Source organism: Prunus persica, chromosome G4 (assembly GCF_000346465.2).
Source record: "Prunus persica cultivar Lovell chromosome G4, Prunus_persica_NCBIv2, whole genome shotgun sequence".
Taxonomy (NCBI): Eukaryota; Viridiplantae; Streptophyta; class Magnoliopsida; order Rosales; family Rosaceae; genus Prunus; species Prunus persica.
Genome location: NC_034012.1, coordinates 324387 through 345895, shown reverse-complemented (window position 1 = coordinate 345895; position 21509 = coordinate 324387). Strand labels below are relative to the sequence as shown.

The 21509-nt window shown below is 37.7% G+C and overlaps 4 protein-coding genes and 2 long non-coding RNA genes across 17 annotated transcripts; 2 read left to right on the top strand and 4 right to left on the bottom strand.

Annotated features, from left to right (window-relative positions):
• On the top strand, positions 543-1334 carry LOC18780586. The gene has a single exon (XM_020563211.1). It carries the CDS (start codon positions 656-658, stop codon positions 1229-1231), a length of 576 nt encoding a protein of 191 aa, XP_020418800.1. The 5' UTR covers positions 543-655; the 3' UTR covers positions 1232-1334.
• On the bottom strand, positions 1212-3854 carry LOC109949013 (TPD1 protein homolog 1). The gene is made up of 4 exons (XM_020563210.1): positions 3227-3854; positions 2943-3115; positions 2506-2628; positions 1212-1906 (listed from the first exon to the last, which is right to left on the bottom strand). Exons 2-4 carry the CDS (start codon positions 3058-3060, stop codon positions 1557-1559), a joined length of 591 nt encoding a protein of 196 aa, XP_020418799.1. The 5' UTR covers positions 3061-3115; positions 3227-3854; the 3' UTR covers positions 1212-1556.
• LOC18779119 (putative protein FAR1-RELATED SEQUENCE 10) lies at positions 10191-13298 on the bottom strand. 4 transcript variants are annotated; one of them, XM_020563204.1, is made up of 4 exons: positions 13017-13298; positions 11759-12879; positions 11225-11668; positions 10191-11141 (listed from the first exon to the last, which is right to left on the bottom strand). In XM_020563204.1, exons 2-4 carry the CDS (start codon positions 12779-12781, stop codon positions 10530-10532), a joined length of 2079 nt encoding a protein of 692 aa, XP_020418793.1. In that variant the 5' UTR covers positions 12782-12879; positions 13017-13298; the 3' UTR covers positions 10191-10529. The 4 variants fall into 4 exon arrangements, with proteins under 4 accessions (XP_020418793.1, XP_020418794.1, XP_007213613.1 ...); XM_020563205.1 differs by having other exon boundaries at positions 11759-12867; XM_007213551.2 differs by having other exon boundaries at positions 11759-12860.
• On the top strand, positions 14460-16379 carry LOC18780884 (two-pore potassium channel 1). Of its 3 annotated transcripts, none has more exons than XM_020563125.1 (2): positions 14460-14569; positions 14751-16379. In XM_020563125.1, exon 2 carries the CDS (start codon positions 14790-14792, stop codon positions 15957-15959), a length of 1170 nt encoding a protein of 389 aa, XP_020418714.1. In that variant the 5' UTR covers positions 14460-14569; positions 14751-14789; the 3' UTR covers positions 15960-16379. The 3 variants fall into 3 exon arrangements, with proteins under 3 accessions (XP_020418714.1, XP_020418715.1, XP_007212369.1); XM_020563126.1 differs by having other exon boundaries at positions 14460-15087; positions 15217-16379; XM_007212307.2 differs by having other exon boundaries at positions 14460-15706; positions 15788-16379.
• On the bottom strand, positions 16508-17039 carry LOC109948985. Its single transcript, XR_002271481.1, has 2 exons — positions 16721-17039; positions 16508-16652 (listed from the first exon to the last, which is right to left on the bottom strand). It is a non-coding gene; the product is annotated as an uncharacterized LOC109948985 (long non-coding RNA).
• Positions 17090-20144, bottom strand: LOC109948984. Of its 7 annotated transcripts, none has more exons than XR_002271480.1 (4): positions 20073-20144; positions 19096-19240; positions 18889-19005; positions 17090-17433 (listed from the first exon to the last, which is right to left on the bottom strand). It is a non-coding gene; the product is annotated as an uncharacterized LOC109948984 (long non-coding RNA). The 7 variants fall into 7 exon arrangements; XR_002271477.1 differs by having other exon boundaries at positions 17094-17433; positions 18959-19005; XR_002271474.1 differs by lacking the exon at positions 17090-17433 and having other exon boundaries at positions 17463-19005; positions 20073-20143.

Sequence of the window (21509 nt, the reverse complement as noted above, 5' to 3'; positions counted from 1 at the left end):
GAGAAAGTAGTTAATGAGTTGCATTCATTTTCTAATTATGTAGGAATCAATTTCGAAGAGGCGATGAGTTTAGTGATTATGCGGCAATCATTTTCTGATTATGCAAGAATTAGTACCAACAACACTTTTAACAAAAAGTTTACCAAACACTAAACATCATTCTCTCATAACAAATCTGACAGTGATTATTTTCACTGCACATCAATGCCAAATTTACCCTAAAATCACTCATATCCTATGTGCATAGAGTTGAATCAAATATTGTTAAAATCTCGACAGATGAAGTACAAGAAGAACGGCCTTATTTACATTTGTGCCCATGAACTTGGAAAAGTATTGTAAACCCATCATATTCTTTTGCCACAAGGGACTTTTATTTCATCATATAACAGAATGTTACTGGTGAAGGATGATGTGATTTGTGTCTGTGTGGCAAAAGATGATAGGCTATTAATATTGGCAAGGGAGAAGATAATGGTAGCTTCCCACACTGAAATTTGACCTTCCCTTATCCTGAATAAAGAGAGATAAGAAGGCCAAGCAATGATGTCCACAAACTCCCAATTGAAAATTTGAAAGGATAATAGATGGTATAGCTTAGCTTAGCAGTGAGAGAGCACTCTTGTGTTGTGTTTGATAGAGGTTGGGGGAGCAAATGAAAATGTCTACATTGAGCTCCCAATTCCACCTCCCAACCAAATATCTTGCAACTTCAACTTCAACTTCAAATCCTTCATTTCTCATCCCCACTACTTCACAACAAAAACACCATGCATATCCAACAATATTATCATCTCTACCTTCTGAAGCTACAAGTGTCCTTCCACCAACAGTAGCATATGCTAGAAAATCCAAGTCCTTAGTTATACAACATGAACAAGTCAGTGGGAACTCGTCGTCGTCGAGGTCAAGGAATTTGATAATGGGAGTTGTTTCTGTTGGAGTTGTGGTGTTTCTGATGGGGATGGACGGGCAGAAAGCTATGGCTTTGGGTCCTGAAGGGCCGCTGATGGAAGAGTTTTGGGACAATGTTAGGAGATATGGACTTTATGCTCTCACAGTGAGCACAGGTGCTCTGTACGCTACCTTCCAGCCCATATACGAATTGTTGAAGAACCCCATCTCTGCAATTCTGGTGTTGGTAATATTAGCCGGCGGTATCTTCATCCTTTCCCAAGTGGTTACAGCCATGGTTGGTGTCTCTGATTTTACTTATGATTACGGATATTGAAATGATATATTTGAATGTGGATTCATTCCCTATATCTATTATGTAAGTAAAGTGACTTTTTGATGCATGTCGACTAGGAAGTTCATTTCCTATTACAGTTTCTCTAGACGCAACGCAACGCAAATTTGGAGTAGTCCAAAGTTAATTTTTGCTTTGAAATCTTATTGTTATCCAAGATTGGCAACTGGTAATTATTTATTTTCATTTTGAAGAGAGCTATATATCTCTAGACTCAGTTATAAAGTCAAGCAAACTTATTAACAAAAGATTGCATAAGAACAAAAGATTTATATATTAGCTAGCTTGGAGCTTGGTTGGTGTTGGTTTAGCAGCAAACTACAGATGAAACTGATAGAGGGTAGCGGAAACTGTTGGCATACTGGAAAGAGAGGGTTTCTCCAGGGCCTAGAGCCTCACCATCATTGACTAGGCAGTCATCAAAGTCTTTGCGTCTAAACACTTTTGGATTGACCAGCCGGGCTGAGCTAAACCACCCACAGCTGACGTGAATGTTGGATATGCTGCAACCCGGAACGCAGGCGTTCAGGATCTCAACCGTGTAGGCTGGAATTCCATTGGGAAGTGGGGCTGTTTGGCCTTGCAATATCACTATGTCGTCTTTTGAGCATGCTGCCCCAATACGATTCATGTCTCCTCCTCCATCATCATCTGCATCTGCATGCACATCATTAGTTAAGTTTTCTAACTTACTGCACATTATTATTACTGTCCCAAATTAATTAAATTACACTGATGTGAGGCTAGACACGTTAACCACGTCCTCTTACACCTAAAAATTGAACCCAATCAAGCATTGCCCAGACCTCCTTACCTAGAGGGTTAGTAATAAAAGGCTTCCATAGCAATTCTGGACACAAGTCAATCACATTCTAACACCTGGCATTGTGCTGGAGTCAGACTTGACAGATTAATGTTGGGGCAGAAATGAATCAGAATCAGATGGTCCAAAATCAACCAACCACAGCGCACATGATCATTATGGATTATAATGATCTTGAGAAATTTAAAGGCCCAATCATGTCAAAGCAAAATTCATATCTAGGCTCTAGCTTTCTGATTATAATAATCCAGTCTTACCTTGTCTAGGCAATCTAGACAATTATTCATCAAGTCAAAGTGTACTACGTAGCTAAAGAGAGAGTTACACTGACATACATGGCAAATTAGAAAAATAGTAAAACAAATTTGAAGAAAACGGAGGTCAAAGATTAATAAGAGAGTAGAGTAGCCATAGGCTTAAATATTAGTATTACCACCAGTTGACTGCAACAGCTTCCGATGACCAAGGCCTGCAGTGTGGCTTTCATTGGAAAAGACCAGCCTGTTATTATTAATGCCAACTGCTTCCCCAACACTACTTCCCAAGTGATCAATCACTGCATTTCGAGAAACAGATTCCCAAGTGGTTTTCATTAGAACGGAATCGGTCATGACATGAGGAAAGTACTTTGAAGATCAAATGATATGAATGAGCTTAACACTCCCATAAACAAATGATCAAAAATGATATAATTATATGTATAGTCTAGACTCTAGATCCAGCACCATGGCAATGAGGGCATGCAATTTCATCTGGAAACTAAAAAGTAACTTCCAAAACAGAGTTATGGTGGGTGTAGGGAAACGATCAAAAAATGGCCGGCCCTCGCTGTTGCCAAAAAAATGAAACTTGTATATATAATATACGTACCGAAGAACAAAGCAATAAGCATCATAATAAAACCGAAACAGATGATCATCAAGGCCACAGAATTAGCTATGAAAAGTCTCCTGCTGCAGCCATTCATCAGTACACCTCTCAATCTCATCACGGATGATCAGTTGCTTGCTTCGATATAGTATATATGCTTTCAGCTAGCTATGCTGCATGTCAACAAATATTTCATACCAAAAAAGAAAATAGCAGGTAAAAGCATGCATATGCATCTTAATGGGGGCAAACTAACAAAGTACATGTATATGAATCTCACTTACTCTTTCAGAGAGAAATATAGCTAGCCACTGTGCATGCGTTGTTCAAGAACCAAAGAAGAAGGTGGTGGTGGTGGTGCATAGCTCAGCAAATCTGATGCGGAAGAAACTTGAATCTAATAAGGGAAGGGAGAGAGCAAAGCTATATAATATATATAGCTCGAAGACATTAATTTACATTCATTCGAAATTGGACTTCAATGTGCCATCTATTACAGAACTGACATTGCTTTTCGGATTTTGCATGGGAAAGTTGTTGACTCGTTGACTGCAGCTAGCGTACCTACCTATGTGGCTATGTCCCAATGAATTGTCCAGATTCCAGAACTACAAGGGCCGACACACACGGCCGGGTTTGAAAATTTGAAAAAAAAGAAAAAAAAAAAGAAAAAGAAAGAAAAGGCATTTCATTTTATTTTGGGTCAAAGTTTGGACTATATATATATGTGCATGTTAAGAAAAGCATAGGAATTCGATATGAAGTTATCCTTTTGGCGTGATTCAATATTGAAGTCGAATGTCATGATGATAAAGGTGATCTATAATGAAAAGTGCAACAAACAAAGCTTTAGGAACCAGCAGCAAAATCAGGAATTAAAGTGATGCTCTATTGATTCCTGATGACCTCTCCTCCTCCTCCTCCTCCTCTTCAGTAATATAAGTAATAAATTACTGGTCCTAAAAGCAGTTGGTGCATTCACAGTGTGTAAATACACAAACACAATAAAGAAGGATATCTTTTTTTGGTCAATAATAAAGAAGGATATCAGCCTCAAGATTTCCCAAGAAGAAATTGCACCCCATGGGCCATGGCCAGCAACTTCATTATGGTAAGAGAGTTAAGACCTGGTTAGCTCTAGCCTCTAGCTAGCTACCTAGAATAGATTATAACATGAGGCAGCAAACCAAAAAGAACATCACAGGCAGGCAGTGATATACGTGGATATTGGATTTGAATTTGAACCACTAGTAGTAGGGGTCAAGGTCAACTACAATATGACTGACAATGAAGGAGAGAAATTAGGCTACTTTAATTATGTGAAAGAGCCGCCAAAAGCAAAAGCAGAGAGCAGGGGGAGGATGCATCTGCATACATGCAGGCTGCAGCTGCTCTGCTGCTGGGCCCGGCTGGCTGGCTGGCTTTTCATCCACCGTCCAAGTCCTCAGTCGCATCCCACATTAGCTTAATTAAACTGTTTTTATCACAGCTGAAGTGATTGATTCATAGTTAATTAGTATTATACTTACTGCTGGTGCTGGTGCTGGCTGAACCAGATCGAAGTAGTAATTGGACATCATTCCCCTAACCAAGCTCGCACGTGCTGCGTATTAATTTACTGCATCCATTTATGGTAACTATGATAAATATTTTTTTTGGTCAATAACTATGATAAATATATGTAACATGTTGTTGGGTCTCTATATCTCTACGTTTTAAGTGGTATACAAGTTGAATCTCTCTCTCAGGCTTGTTGATTATTAGCCGCTTGACTCATCGAGTTATACTTAAGCAGTCGTGTCTGTTTTCTTCTGATAATGTAATTATGTAATTACACATCAACATGGCCGTAGGATAATCTTCATCTCAAGTCATAGTACGTGTCACGCAACACCGATTTCAGGCAACAAAACTTGGCATAGATTGATTGCAAAATCATTAGTATAAACTTTTGATTCGGGCACAAGCAACCTCATTAGAATACGACCTAATAAAATTTATTTTAAAAAAATGAAAGAAAAAAGAAAACAGCCCATTAATGATGCCCTTATCTTAATCTTAGATAGAGCCTTTTTAGTTTTTGTGGTGTTGAGTCATTCATGTACGAGAATTCAATTAGCAAAATTAAAGAGGTCATGAAATCATAGGTAGAAAGAAAGTCACTTGACATATTATTGAAGATATATAATTAATGCGAAGCTGGGAAATGGATGATGTGTTAATACGCAACTCAATCATTGTTGCTATTTTCATTATATAAGAATAGTGACTAATAACCACTCCGCAAAACAAGTTGAGTATCCTATTAATTCCTCTCTCTATATATATATATATATATATATATATTATATATGTTGATGTTGTTGGTGATGATGATAACTATGATCACTACTATTTGGTTTGCAGCGCTCGACTAAATTTCAAACCCTTTTATTATTAAATTGAAATATCGTATCGTATCGTATGGACCACTCCAAGGAATGTGATATTAGGCAGTTTTTATATATTGAAGGCCTATAAATACGGGCTTAAGCCACTATAAACTTGCTGCAGATCAAATATCAATTGCTTGATTGATACTATATATCCTAATAATTTCCTCTTCCTTTGAATCTCTCTCTTTCTCTCGTTTTAGCTTGAGATTGAGAGAGATCAGAAGAAAAGAGAGAGAGAGAGAGAGAGAGAGAGAGAGAGAGAGAGAGACGGCTGCAGCTTTGAGTTGGCTTCTTCATTCAGCTTGCCATGTTTTATTGTACCCAAAGGTCGACTCATACTTTAATAGGGTGATGGGCAACCTTAACCCTAGTAATAATATTGAAGGAGATCATCATCCTTCAGGCTCAGGCTCAGACTTAGGAGGAGGTCATGTGATGAAGAAGGTGGTTTCTAATTACTCCAATAAGAGTGCAGAAATAATGCATCCTTCAGGTTCAGGCTCAGGAGGATTTCAGATGCCCCTTCATTACCCTCGCTACACAAAGGCGGACTATGAGAAGATGGAGGAGTGGAAGGTGGACCTGCTCCTCGAGCAATACGGGCTTGCTTTCCAAGGGACCCTTGAACAAAAGAGGGCATATGCAATCGGAGCATTCTTGTGGCCTGATCAGTACTGATATATATCACTCAACAATATTTATTTTCTTTAATTAATAATTAGTTCGTTATTTTCTATTGTAATATCGGACACATACGTACCTATCGATGAATGGATATATGTGTGAGCATGGCGTACCTATTATGTAAGAAATATAGGATAAGAGGCTTCTGATTATGTGCATTTTATGTGTTTCGCAGTATAGTACTACCTTATTATTATTGTAATTCGACAATTAATTAATATATTATATATGTATGCCTTGCCTTCCTCACTTATTTTTGCTGTGACCAACCAATTAATAGATGTACAAGTGAAATGAATACATCATGTCTGTACTCTGTACATGCATTTGAGTGCGAGAGAATGGCGCTAGCTAGCTAGCTACTCAAATTATACAATAATAATTAATTAATAATTGATTAATAATGTCAGTTTCTTCATTAACATCGGCTTGCCATAATGCCATTGCCAAGCGTACGTCGGTGTATTTCCATTTCCTAATTAAATGTAGGATGTTTTGCTGAACCCGTAATTGGAGGGCATGATTATTCTTGCAAATTAAGGTACTCTGTCAAGAAGATCCTGGTCAAACTTCTTTCTCTATTATCTTCTTTTTAAAAGCTAGCTGTCCAATAAATTTATGTCACTTTGTCACTTGATCATCCGTTCCGTGAATCCGTGTCCATGATGATGATTATATTCGTAACCGTACCTAACCAAGCTTACATTATATTTAAACAATATGACTACAAAGAAAATGTTGCTGCTGTATACTATATACTATTTACATATATCCTTGGGTGGAGTTAGAGTTTTTGTGTTCTGAGTTTTGATTGCAAAAAAAAAAAGAGAATTAAGAAGTCATTTTATTTCTGAATTTGAGGAGATAGATTTAGATTTCTATGAGTTCGTTCGAAGAGTTGTGAGAAATGGACGGAGCTGGGTTTTTTGTTTTATGAGTTTAAGTTGTGATTTTTTTTTCCTCCCCTTCTTTTCTTTTATAGACGTCCATTGTTTATGGAGTTACTCTATAATAATAATAATAATAATAATAATAATATTTTAAAAAGTAATTTGTGGGGCCGCTTTTTAATTTCCGCTCTCTATTTTTCATCTCGAGCTCCATGCCTCCTTGACAATAAATGTCTTAATTAATATATTTATTATAATTAAAAAAGAAAGAGAGGAGAGAAAAAAGAAAGAAAAAAAGAGAGCGAAGCGAGAAGCAAAAGACAAAGTTGTTCAAAGAAACATTATAAATATCAAATGGTGTAGAGTAGCACGTAATTATAGAATTATATATAGTATGGTGAATAATGTGTTGAAGAGGAATGAAGGTGAAAGGAGTTGGAAACCCCTTGTGCCGTGTGGACCCAAGCCAACCCAAGGGAATAACATTTTGTTAGTGCACTGCAGTCTTACTTACCACCATGTCCTAGACTCCTAGACTCCTAGACTCCTAGACTCCTAGACTCCTAGACTCCTAGACTAGACGTAGAATATTATTAGATTTAGATTAGTGGTGACAGCTAGAAACTTCAAGAGAACATCTTCATTATTCTTTCAAGTTTGATGTCTTTCTCTTTTTTAACACTGATTTGGGCGGCCCTCTCCTGCACTGCGCCCATGCGTGTAATAATTGTCTGAAACGCTCCATTCCCTGCCCACTCCTTAATAAGAAACACACGAATACCAATTAATAAGAAACGTATTCATTCATTCCCTCTCTCCCTTGTAAGTTGTAACCTACCTTCTTCTGTTCTCTTCACTTCCACAACAGAAGAGAATTAATATATAATTATAAGCAGCAGTTATGATTATGGATCAAAGTAACGATGAGGATCAGAAACTCGTTGCTGTGCCTAAAAAATATTCGGACAAGTACTTGTTCTACTTGGGCCGGTTGTTGATGAAAAGGACTTTGAAGCTTCTACTCTCAGTCTCTTTGTTGTCTTTGTTTCTTCTTTGCTATTCTTCTTCATCAGGTTTTTCTTTATTTCCCTATTCCTTCACTGAGTTCAATGTTTATTTCTCCACGTTGCTTTTCTCAATCTTCACCCGCGCCCTAGAGAGGAAGTACATGTTTCTCGTTTGTAATGGAATTCTTGCTTTTCTTGCAAAAACTACTACTTCCAAATCCAATGATCATTCTTGCACTTGCAGTTTCAGTTGCAGCACCACCTCTATTAATAATCATAAATCCCACGATGAGTCTCTAGATCCGGACGCCATCGCTTATGCTGCTGGTGAAGATGAAGGGGAATCGCCAACTATACAAGAAGAAGATGACGACGACGGAGATGGACAACAGGAAGAACTTAAAAATGGGACTCTATTGCAGGCGGAAGAAATACCTCAAGCTTTTAGCGCAGAAGAAAAAGGAGGAGGAAGTGAATCTTTGATAAAGCAACGAGAAGAAGAGATGGACACACCAGAGCTGGAAACAAATCATGTTAATGACTACTTAGCCACTACTAGTACAGATGAACTCAACAAAAAATTCGAAGAATTTATAAGAAAAATGAAGGAGGAAATCAGGATTGAAGCTCAACGGCAACCCATTGCCGTTTAACCATTCAGCGAGCAGATGCGCCTCTGCACATACATAAAACATATACAGTTCAGTTTGTTTAACTCACCATCATCATCATCATCATCATAACAGTCATCGTCATCGTCATCATCAGATCAGGTTTTAATTATTTTCTTGTAGCTCTATAGCTGGTGGCTAGCTACTACTGTAACGTCACTTGGACCTTGTAAACATCTCAAGTGTATGATTATGCATTCCATTTTTATGTCGTTGATTGCTCTTTCCATCCAATCATTTAGGAATGATTTATTTCTGAGTCCTATTAATTTACAGTGGGAAAATGCTAGGGAGACCAACTTTAGATACCAACTTGTGTACCAACTCTCTAATAGAGTGTGAGACCCATTGTATTGGTGGGCTCCACCTCTATTAGAGAGTTGGTACACAAGTTGGTATCTAAAGTTGGTCTCCCTAGCATCACCCTTTACAGTGATACGATATATCCATCAAGTCTTCAAAACTCTCTACCACACAACAAGGCCAACGTTGCATTGCCTTGAAGAACTGAAATTGCAGCAAATGGAATGATGTGAAAAAATTATTATCTTTCGAGGGTTGAGGAAATTGCATTAAGATAGCTAACTTAGGCTGCCCATCAGAATTCAGAATCAGATCAATGCCTCCCTAACTTGACCATCTATCTACGCCCCAAAAAACATATCACTAATAGTAAGTAAATGCATAGGAAAATTAGATATTGTTTGACAACAGACAACATACAACAGGCAAAAACAGTGAGTGAAAACCGACTTTTATTGACAAATTGGTTGGGCCTTTTGTCATCTACTACTTTGTACAGTGCGCAAACCGACTCTTGATTTTTTAGATTTACAATAATCAGGAACATCACCGACACCTCGAACGGGGTCTCTAAATCTCTTGAGAATAGAGGCCCCTTCCCTTTCCGGAATTATGAAAGGAGAGATCAAGAACTAGAACTAGAAGCATTCCAGTTCCTGTCTCTGTCTGCAAATGAGGACAAGACGTGGGTGCCAAATAATTGCCAACAGTTCCAGTACAAATTATGAAAATACTTCTTCAATCAACCAAGGCCTTCATTCAAATACCAAATAGATAAGGATAGGATGTAGGGTCCAATTTTCCAAGACAGACAGTAATACTAATAATAGTTGGGTTTGGTCCGGCACCTCTCTTGGCTCTCTTAGAATGATGGAGAGTTCAGTTAAACTTAAATAAGAATTTGGATTTGGCTGGAGGAGGACATGAGATGACCCAATAATCCAAATCACCACTTTCTATAAGCAACTTTACTTGGTGGCTATCTATTGCAAAACCTTAATCTTGAAAAACTTGCACAATACAAAAACATATTACTACTACTCACAAATAATAAAAAGTGCAGCTAGTATGGTAATTCGCAACACTTCTTCCCCATTTTTATTCTGCTCATTTTTTTTTTCTTTTTAAACTAAACAGATTGTGTTGGCATACTTGAATCCAATTTTTATCTCAGTTAAGGGAAAAAAGAACCTAAAAACTGGTAAATGCTAAAGAAAGCTACTCCACAGTTTCCAGAAAGAAAGGGCAAGACCACACAAAGGAAGAAACTGTGCTTTGCTTCATTTCAAATTTTATCAATGACATATACAGATAGAGTACATCACCTTAGGTAAGTTCCTTTCTCCACTTCCTTTTTGAGTGTTGTGATGTTATACATCAGGAAGTTTAAACAGCAATTTGGCCGAACAGCGATGGATCTTCCAAACATTACACTTTTCTGCTTAATATAAGAGAAATAATGCAAAGCCATATTGTCCTTCCATTGCCTAAACCTTCCAATCATATTTTCTTTAACTCTGTCTATTCTCTGAATTCCAGAAAGCATGTTGCAGTTGCATTTGATACCAATACAGTACACATGAACAACTGCTTCAAATTAGCCCGTAGGGGAAAATGTCAGATCCATAGCAACTCCTTCACATTCTGGCATATTTCTAACCTCATTAAGAATCCTTGTGAGTTGTGTTGTCAATTCCCTGCGAACATAATCAGCACGCTCCTTTGTAATTGATGATTCTGTAAACAGGGTTTCAGTAAGGCAGTGATAATCTTGAAACCATTCATCATCACTAGTTCGAGCAATGTGGTCATCATAAAAATCAAGAGAGCTTTCTTTCCGCCATCTATTTAAATAGTACTTGTCAGGAAGCTGAAAGTAGTTCTTTGCTACAAATACACGCAGAGAATGTCTGCATAACAATCCAGAAGATTCAAATTCTTTACAGGAACAATGAATCTGTTCCTCTTCTGGTATCCATATCACAAGACGCTCCCCATCAATTTCCTTAAAGTGGCGCACAAGATATGACCCGTTGGACATTTCAGATACTGCATATTGCATGGCGAGCACAAGTTCATGCTGCAAAGCATTGAAGGCAAAAGGCGTCAGAATACTCCTCACATGCTCTTCAATGGGAATGCATGTTTTAATATGCATATACTGCATCTCTTGACGTGCCTGATTTTGAAAATTGGCAGAAATACCAACCTGCAAGTGTTCAAGCATTAAGAAACCATATCAATTGAAGAACTAAAGGCATATATCAAACATGAAAAGTTTTTACTAAATACCTGCTCAAAAAAGCTACGCAAACATGTTTGTGCACTGAAAACTCCTTTCAAAAATGCATCTACAGACTTTGAATATGTAGTCGTTGCCGTACAAGCAAGAAAGTAACCCTTCATATATGACAGAGCCCAGGATGCCCGGAATGAATAAAGTAAAGCAATATGTTTATCTGTAGTAAGCCCAAACATTGAAATCATTTGATTCCATTGAAGCTCGAAATCCTCTGTACTCTCCACCCGATATAACACATCAAACTCAGATTTAAATTCTGCACAGCGAGATCCAAGTGAAACAGAGAACCAGCTGGATACCTTGGGAAGAATATTCCATATAGAAATGACATGTTTAGTGCCTGGTAATTCACTGCTTATTGCATCTCTCAGCCCAGGATCAAGATCAGTTAGAATTGTTTGCGGGCATCTCCCTCTCATGAAACGAACAAAAGTCTGTATGCAAAAAGTACAAATCAATGTCAGGGAGCATATAAGAAGACATGGCTAATCTAAAATCAGTATAGTGGATATTGGATAGAAAACCTGTAAAGCCCACGAGAAGGAACGAGGTGTTTCATCTTGCAAAAGAACACAACCAAAGAAAATGGTCCTTCCATGGTTGTCAATGCCAAGCCATGCTCCAAAAAGCACGCCGTATGTGATTGATTGATACGAAGTGTCAAAATAAACTGCATCACCATACATAGTGTATGCATGGACTGAATCACCATATGACCATGCAATGTGTTCAACTTTATCATTCTCATCAACTGTAAAATCATAAACGAAGTCTTCATCTGCTTCTTTTGTTCCCTTGCATGCCTCAAGAAGTTCCAATGTATCGTTTTCCCGTTTTTCAGTGAGCAAAGCATCATTTTCTTGAACAACCTTCTTACGATTTTGGACAAAATTTCTAACGTCCCTCTCTAAAAAGGGTAATTGTCCACCTTGAATCCCCTTTTCCAACTCCAACACCTTCACTATGCGATGTATAGGAAACCCAGCTTTAGAAAGTAATAGTATCCGCTCTTGATCTGCCTCATGAATTTTACGATATGCAGGAAGAAGGCGTACTTGGTCATCTTCCAAAAGCTCATGGTTATGGACATTACTGAATTGCACAACAAACCATTGAGAAACCCCATCAACTACCTCCTTGGACAAATACATTTTTGCATCACATCCACACCGAACTGACTTCCTATCCCTGTGGTGTTCTCCTGTCGGCTTCTTCTTCACTGGTGCAAAGCCAGAACGATAACAAACAAAGTCACGCTTATAAATACCCAATTGAGGACTAAGTCGGGACCGCTCTTTCCGAATTGAGAAGCCATTTTTTCTAGCAAAGTTGCCATAATACTCAAATGCATCATCGTCACTCTTAAATACCATTCCAACATAAGGGGAAACCATAGCTTCTGAGCCTGCACTATCATTCTTTACCAATTGGGATGTTATGGATGATGTCTCTTCAGAGTCTCCCTCATATGTCACATAACATTTCCAATCCCCACATGGGCATTGTTGCCGCCGAATCCATATGTTTTTCGATGGTGGAGAAGTCATTTATTACAATTCAATTTAACCGTAAAACTCAACCTTAAGCTACTCCAGTCTTGAGTCACCAAGAAACGTCGCCCGCAGTCTAAACCCTTAAACAAAAACTAAAATTGATACAAGGAAAAAAAACAGGGTTTTTGATGGGTTTCACAAAGCGGCAAGTGGTTTAACAGATTGGAGAAAGGAAATCGAACCCCAGAAATATAAAAAGAGCTTAGAACCGCGCTGAAAAATCACGTACCATTGAAAGAATAGGAGAAAGTGTGCTTAAACCCTTGTTCCTTCTTCAACTTCCTCCACAGCTGAGCTGAGTGTCCTCTTTTTTTTGCTTTTCCCTCTCTCTGAAAATTTCCCAAATAATTGTAACCGAAAAAAAAAAAAACAAAGGGTTTCAATAATGGAAGCAGAAGCAGAAGCAGATTAGATGGGTCAGGCCTGTTAAAGGAGTCCAAGTTTGGGCTCTAGTTCTGCAGACCTTGTTAACCGAACAAAAAAACACACACATACACACTTCTTTTCTTTTGTTGTGATGATTTTGGAGTTTCACCGAAAATAGGATTGGAAGGGACATAAAATAAGGGAAGGGGCGCAATTAAGGGGAAATATTACTTGTTTCTTAAATGCGATTTTCACTGGATGTTGACCCTAGTTGGGAGATTCTCTAATAAGTATTTTATGTTAAGGATTTGTTATGTACCTAGTCATTAGATTGCATTCATTAAATGTATTAGTAGTCTCTTAGATGCAATCTAATTGCCGAGATTAGAAGTATGTAACTAATCCTTAACTTAAATACTTAGACAATGTCTGTAAGTCCAATAGCTACAATTTGTTAGCTTGGTTTAATTTGTGTCTTGACCTTGAGGAATTTGTTCTTGGAACTCTTTGTAAAACGAAAGCTCATGGAATGGACGTTGAAAGAGCGGACAAGTGAGAGACACACATGGGATGAGAATGGGATGCGTCCGAGTGGATTTCAAATCCCCCCACTAAGTAGCTATTTTCTGTTTGTGGTGACAAACTACCCAGTTGGAAGCAGCAGAGTGATTCTTGGTTGCTTCTTCGTCTTCATCACTCTCTAGAATCAGTATGAAATATATTGGTATGATCATGTATGTAGAGAGAGGAGCATGTATATATTATAGACCACCATATTCATTTCTCTGCCTCTTTCTTTATTTTCTCATTTTCTGTATAAGGGAAACAACATTTCATTTGAAGCACTGCTGCTGGTGGATTGAGGGAAACAGTTTCATCAGGCAAGATATTATATATTGTTTCCTCTTCTCTTTAATTTGTTTACTTTATCATCAAATCATATCGCGTGTTCATTTATATTTGCAGTCTTCAATACAAAAAAAAGGTATCAAAGAAGAGATCCATGTCATTGAGTGTGGATTAAATTCAAAGCACGTGTTTATTTGTATTAGGAAGGAATTCATTTGAACTGATTGCACAAGTATAGTTCCATATTTACGATGAGAATTTGAAATGGATTTTTTGTTTGATTTTTGTCCTCATTGTTAGATTCTTAATCGTAATGACACAGCCAAAGAATGAGTTTGGCAAAAAAGATGTCCCTTTAATCTGCTGATTTTAAATATTTACTGCGTGGATCAAGATTCAAAATAAATACTAAGATATTGCATTTCATGGGATGCATTGTCATTTTGATTTTCAGGTGGGGATCAGTTTTAAGGATATCAATATTTGCCAAGGTGCTGATAACAAATTCACAAAAGAATGGCACTCAAAGGCCTATCAGTTTCAATTGCCGAGACTTGAAATTTTTCGGTGAGATATGCTCTAGTGACGCAAGCAAGTTCATTCTAACTGCAATGAGCACTGTTGAATTTTGACCATCAAAAGTTTTGGCTGGAGAAGCTTTGACGGCTGAACTTCTAAGCTAGTGAGAACCAATGTTAACTTATGTTGTGGTTTGCAGTACTTATATAATTTCAATTTTTCTGTGCAGGTCCTTGCTCAAGCAGATGAACCTTTATGTAATGCCCTGATGGCTAGTGATCATGATGATGTTAAACAAGGCTTACTTTCTGAAAAGGAAGAACCTGCTCAACACAATAACGAAACGAACAAGGTCCAGAGAAGAAGAAATCGCCAATATGGTAGCACTTCATGTCCATCATTTAAGAACCGCCTAGAACAAAATGAAGCGGGATCTCAATGTCCTGCAGATTGTGAGCCAATCTATGTGAAACCACAATTTAGTTTAAAGCAAGTAATGTTGTTGTTGGTGGCATACATTGGTGGAGGCACCTTCTGCTTTTTCCTGATGAGGCATCAGATAAAAGGTAAAAAAACGAATGCGATTCTGGATTCCATGTACTTGTGTGTAGTCACAATGAGCACCGTTGGATACGGGGACCTTGTACCCAATAGCATGTTGGCAAAACTAGTTGCATGCTTTTATGTGTTCACAGGCATGGCTCTTGTTGGCTTAATTCTTGGCAAGGCAGCAGATTACATTGTAGAGAAGCAGGAAATCCTTTTGGTTAGAGCCATACACTTCCGGGAAAAAATTGGGCCACCAGAGCTTCTTAAGGAGGTTGAGACCGAGAAAGTCAAGTTCAAATGTGTTACGGTTGGAATCCTTCTTTTGCTGCTTGTTATAGTAGGAACTGTCTTCTTATGTCTAGTTGAGAATCTGGAAGTTATGGATGCTTTCTATTGCGTTTGTTCCACCATTACTACTCTAGGCTATGGCGATGAGAGCTTCTCAACTGGAGGAGGTCGAATTTTCGCTGTTTTTTGGATACTCAGCAGTACCATTTGCTTAGCACAATTCTTTCTCTACCTTGCTGAACTATACACTGAAAGAAGGCAAAGATCACTTGTGAAGTGGGTTCTTACTCGGAGATTGACACTCTCCGATCTTGAGGATGCAGATCTTGATCATGATAAAGTCGTCGGGTATGAATATACTGCTCTCTTATTTGTAAATGAGATGTATCAATTCTCACGTGGTTTAACTTGTTGGATTTTCTGTATCAGTGCTGCAGAGTTTATCGTATATAAGCTAAAGGAGATGGGGAAGATCTGCCAGGAAGATATTTCACTGGTGATGGAAACCTTCAAAAACCTTGACATTGATCATTCAGGAACTTTGACAGCATCTGATCTAGCACCATCTCATTCTCAACCAACTTTTGAGTACACAGCTTAACGTTTGCACCAGTACCTCGGAAATTGTTACAGTAATTTGTTAACGTATTCATTGGGTTGCATTTGAACATGTTGCAACTTGTAAATTCTCAGTTGGTCTTCTTCTTTTTCCTTTTTCCTACTATGCAATTCAAGTCAAGAATTCAACTTCTGGTGACATTTTCTAAGCATGATCATGGAAAGCTACAAGCATGAAATGAAAGGCAGGGTTCCCTAAACAGGGACAATAATTATTTCTTCTTCTTTCTGCATGATCATGCTGCCTGCGCTCCTTAACTTAATCTGTGCTTCCTTTCTTATTAAAATTAGGGAGGCATGAAACAAGGAATTGAAAATTTCCCTGTTAGCGAGAGGGAGAGCTTGCAAGAGTTAAAGTTTCAGCAAACCGGGTAGCAACCGTGATTGCTAATGAGTGGAAGGATGAAAATGACAAATTTATGCCCCTTAAACAGCGGCTGGAAGATAGAAGACTAATGCAGGTATTTCTTGTCCGGGAAATAAAAAGAAAATTCCAAATAACCCATTTGCAAGAAACCACAATATGTGTCGAACCATGACATAATTCCGTAGTCATTTAATGAAGCTGTAATTTTGTGGAGAAATCCTTTGAAAGACAGAGCAAGAGATCCAATATACAGAACAACAAAGTCGTTTGGTGCTCAGAATCAAACAGGTCTTATCCGGACAGGCAAAGCTGCAAGAAAAAAAAAAAGCAATTAATCAAGAACCTAAAACACACTAACATTTAAAATCAATACGTACTGAATGTGGAGGTGCTTGAAGCCTTTGGTCATCGCCAAACTAAAGGTGACCTCCTTGCTACCACTAGGCGGAATGATTACAGAAACACTGTTGTTGTTGAAATTTTCCCAGAGCGAACCCAATGTTTTAGTCTCTTGCAGTGTTTCGACCACCACTGGCATATTTATTCATTTGTTGCTCAAATTGGAAGAGGGAGTTCTGAACAAAATTGTACCTCCTCTCAGCTGATCGGGTGTCACTAAACTTGCGAATGTACTGTTTGAATCTGTTGTGGGCGCGAGCATTCCTCTGGTTCTTGGAGATACCATTATTGTTGACATCTAATTCTAATAGCCAACAATAATAGTATCTCCAAGAACCAGAGGAATGCTCGCGCCCACAACAGATTCAAACAGTACATTCGCAAGTTTAGTGACGCCTGATCAGCTGAGAGGAGGTACAATATTGTTCGGAACTCCCTCTTCTAATTTGAGCAACAAATGAATAAATATGCCAGTGGTGGTCGAAACACTGCAGGAGACTAAAACATTGGGTTCGCTCTGGGAAAATTTCATTAACATCTCCCAGAACCCGGAGGAAGTCAGATCCACCGCGGACATCTGATTCTAATGGCCGACAGTAATGGTATCTCCAATTTCACCAAGTACATTCATTATAGCAAATATATAATATCAAACAGCTTGCATTGAATTACGATGAAGCCTTTAACTTGCCTGTCAAGAAGATGAAACCCAATTCCTTGTTTAATTGATCTTCAACTCAATTTAACCAAAAAGAGAATATAAAAATATGTACATCTACCAAGTTGCCAAATTTACAGGGATTGCTATCCAGGGGAGATCAAGGCTCCTAGAGCTTTACTGAAGTTATAAAGGATATGGCTGTAGAATAGATTTGTATAGAAATTGGGCGAGAAACTGAGAGTCACTGCAAGTCTTCTAGAACACAGGGTGGGTAGGTAGGTAGGTGTGTTTAATTATTGAGATTTTTTGGTATCCTAATCGTACCTTATATGGCTAAAATATCATCAACTTTCATCACTACTCAAAACTCTTTGTCATGCTCATGTCCAAATCTCCATAACCAAATATGCATAAAATGCAGAATCTTGAAATCAAGAAACTAATTTATGACAAGAGAGATGCATTGGCTGCACAATATGCTGCAGAAGCAACTCTTGGAATGCTTCATGCAAATCAAAAGGACGATGAATCTCCTCCAATTGAGTCTGTCATCTCTCCTATTGAAATGCATAAGGATGAGGCAAACGAATTTTCATCTCTAAAACCAATTCATGCATTATATATGAGCATGAGGAGGGCTCATCACAGAGTTTTACATTCCCTTTTGGCATTTCTTCAGATTGCAGCGCTTCTTCAAGCAGAAAGGATATTGAGAAGTGCACTAGAAAGGGCTCTAATAGTTGAAGAGGTTCAAAAACCACAACTTCAAATTGAAGAGACAGATTGAGATCTGCCAGGCATGATTGATCGACTTCCTAGCAGAAAATTCTAGTAACTTCTTAGGATTTTTGGAAAGCAGTGGTGGATTTTTGAAAATTCTAGTAACTTCCCAGCCCAGGGCTTCTAAGCCCTCCAGTGCAACAGGCCAAATTTAGACAATGAAACAGCCAATGTAGCTAAAAAGAGCAAATAGCCTCAGAAAGAAATCTGGTTCTGGAGAACTTAGGTTGAAAAATGGCTGATGGGCATTTAGAAAAAAAGTTGTTGATAATGGTGAAAAGGAGAACATAGAAATGAAGGCAAATACTGATACTAATAAGAACAATGATAAAACAGTTGCCTTAGAAATTAAAGCTCAAGACGGTAGCAACAAGGACTCGCCCACCACGATCAGCTGTGACAATATGGTCTCAAGGTCCTAAATCTAAGGATGATACTAACAAAGGAGAACAGAGAAATAAAGGCAAATACTGTAGAAATTCAAGCTCAAGACGGTTTGTAGTTATGAATCACTTCTACTTACTCCTATTACTGTTATAGGGGAAACAAAACATTCACAATTATCCAGAACCTAGTTCCAGTAACATCCTTTTCAATACTATTAACCAAAACAAGAAAATATAAATATGTACAACTACTAAGTTGCCCACAATTTTTACAGGTAATTAGGAAAATTCTCAACCCCATCTTACTGAATTATTTTACCTAGAGAAAAAAGATTTACGATTAGAGATGCAAGATATATGTGGTTGTGGGTTTAATGAAAATCACTCACAAGATTAAGAACAGCCAAGCTCGATCTCAGCATCCGCAGGGGAAAAGCTGTAAGAAAAAAGGTAATCAATCAATAACCTAAACCCAAAACATACTAACATTTAAAATTTAATTAATTAATTAATTAGTAATCCTTACTGGATGAAGAGATCGGTGAAGCCTTTCGTCTGGCCATGCTTGTCAAGGTAGAGGTGACTTTCTCAGACCAGTGGGTGGAACGAGGAGCATTATCGTACAGCTGATCTGGAGGCTCTGAACTGGACCTCCAAAGAATACAATTCACCTTGAGTTTTTATCAAAAATAGCCAAAATTTAATCTTCAAATTCATAAATGTCAGTTTTTCAAAAAACTTTCAAATATAGTCAAAAACTCACTTAAATTGACCCAAATGCCCTCTAAATTAAAACCTAACCAAAAAGCATGCTCTTCCAAGCCGTAACCTACTGAGCACAAGCCTCACCCTCCACCCAGCCTACCCTCAAGCACAAGGACACTGCATCTCGCCAATCACCCTTAATGGAAAGCAAAGTTAATATAGACAAGTTTGTGTTGTGGGAAGATAGTCTATGAACAGCGAGGGCCTTGCAATTTTTCTTGACCTTTTGTGCTGAGGGAAGGCAGCAACACATATGATGGTTTGCAAGAAAGTTTAACCCCTGATATCATATGCAGACTAGCAGTATTTATGATACGAATTTTGCAAGAAAGTTCAACTTTTTTTTCTCAATTAAAAATTATTATGTCAAGAAACTGACTTTAACTTTTTTTATTGTAAAAAACTCCCAAACCCACCGAATCAAGCCGTAGCCGCAGAGATGATTTTTATTGCTTGGATTTATGAAAACATCGGCTGTTCCTATTCTTCTTCTTTTTGGTAATTACATTGTCATTTTTATGATAGGATTCATAGGCATGATTAAGTTGACGAAGCCAATCTTGTTTTTATGCTCCTGCTATTTCCGGTTTTAGCTTTTAGGTGTAATTGAGTTATAATTTAGAGGGCATTTGGGTCAATTTAAGTGAATTTTCTGCTATATTTGAAATAATTTTAAAAAACTGACATTTATGAATTTGGAGATTAAATTTTGGCTATTTTTGATAAAAACTCATTCACCTTCTAGTATGCATCCATGCCTCATTTAGGTTACAGAGAAAAGAAGCTGAGAAGAACGAAATGGGTGTTTGGGTTTTATAGAAGAGAATGTCAGAATAACTTTGACCTCAATCCATGCCAAATAACCCTGAAACCCCATTGGCTGAACTGATTCACCCGGATTGCCAGCGTGGCGTTTCACTAACACAATAACTCATGGGCCCAAGGGCACATGCCCTCCAGAGTACCCAGCCCAAACTATTTTGGGTTTTCATGTTCAACTTTCCTATGGGGTTGTTAATTGTTTGGAAATTTGGGCTGCCATATTATTTTGGAATTTTTATCTACGAGTTCACCAAAATTGCAAAGAAGTTAATTTATTTGTTTGTTTTTTGGCTTATTTATGGTCATGCCCCTTGTACTTTCAAAATAATCTCATATTACCAAATGTTCTTTGAAATATCTCAATATATCACCTATACTTTCAATAAGTGTCTCACATTAGCTATTCCGTCAGATTTAGAGAAGTTTCGTTAGCTTATGTGGCCCCTACTTCTTTTCAATCTCTTAACAAGGGAAAAGAATGGTTAGTCAGGTTGAGAAAATGGGGAATTTGGGAGAAGAATGTTAGATTGAGGGAATTTCAGATTTGGAAGAAAAATAGGAATTTGATTTAGGGATTTCAGATTTGGGAAATCTGACGGAATAGCATGTGAGACACTTATTGAAAGTATATGTGATATATTGAGACATTTTAAATAACATGTGGTAATCTGAGACTATTTTGAAAGCACAAATGGCATATCCATAAATAAGTCTTGTTTTTTTGGTCTTGGAGTGTCTGTTATTTTTACACACGACTCTTATTATTTTCTCACCATCTTTTATAAAATATAAAATATAAAAAATCTAGTTGGTATTTTTGGTTTCCTCTCGTAAAATTACTAAAATATGACGTACTTGAACTTACAAGATATGTAGTTGTGGGTTTGTCATTTATGTCTATCCAAATATGTGGTTGTTTGTTGGTTCGTCATTTAGTCTATGAAATAACATGTTGTTTTTAGGGTTTTTAGGTCTAATGGTTTCTATATTTTGACCCAATTCGCATTTTGGTCCCTCAATTTTCAAAATCGTTCCCATGGTCCTTCAACTTTAGTTTTGTTAGCATAAATGGTCATGCCATCAGTTTTGTTAACTTTTTTTGTTAAATGCATGAGCACAATGGTATTTTTATATTTTTAATTTCCACCATAAGAATATCCCTTTCACCCAAAAAATAAAAATAAAAATAAAAACTAAAAAATCTTCTTCATCTCCTTGCCATCGCAGGAAAGGTGGGTATAGTTTGGGTCGGGGTGGGGGTTGTGGGAGCTCCATCAGTTGTTAATGGGGTGGTGGGTTAATTGGCTCGATATCGGGTGGAGGTTATCAAGCGGATAAGCTCTGGCTTATCCT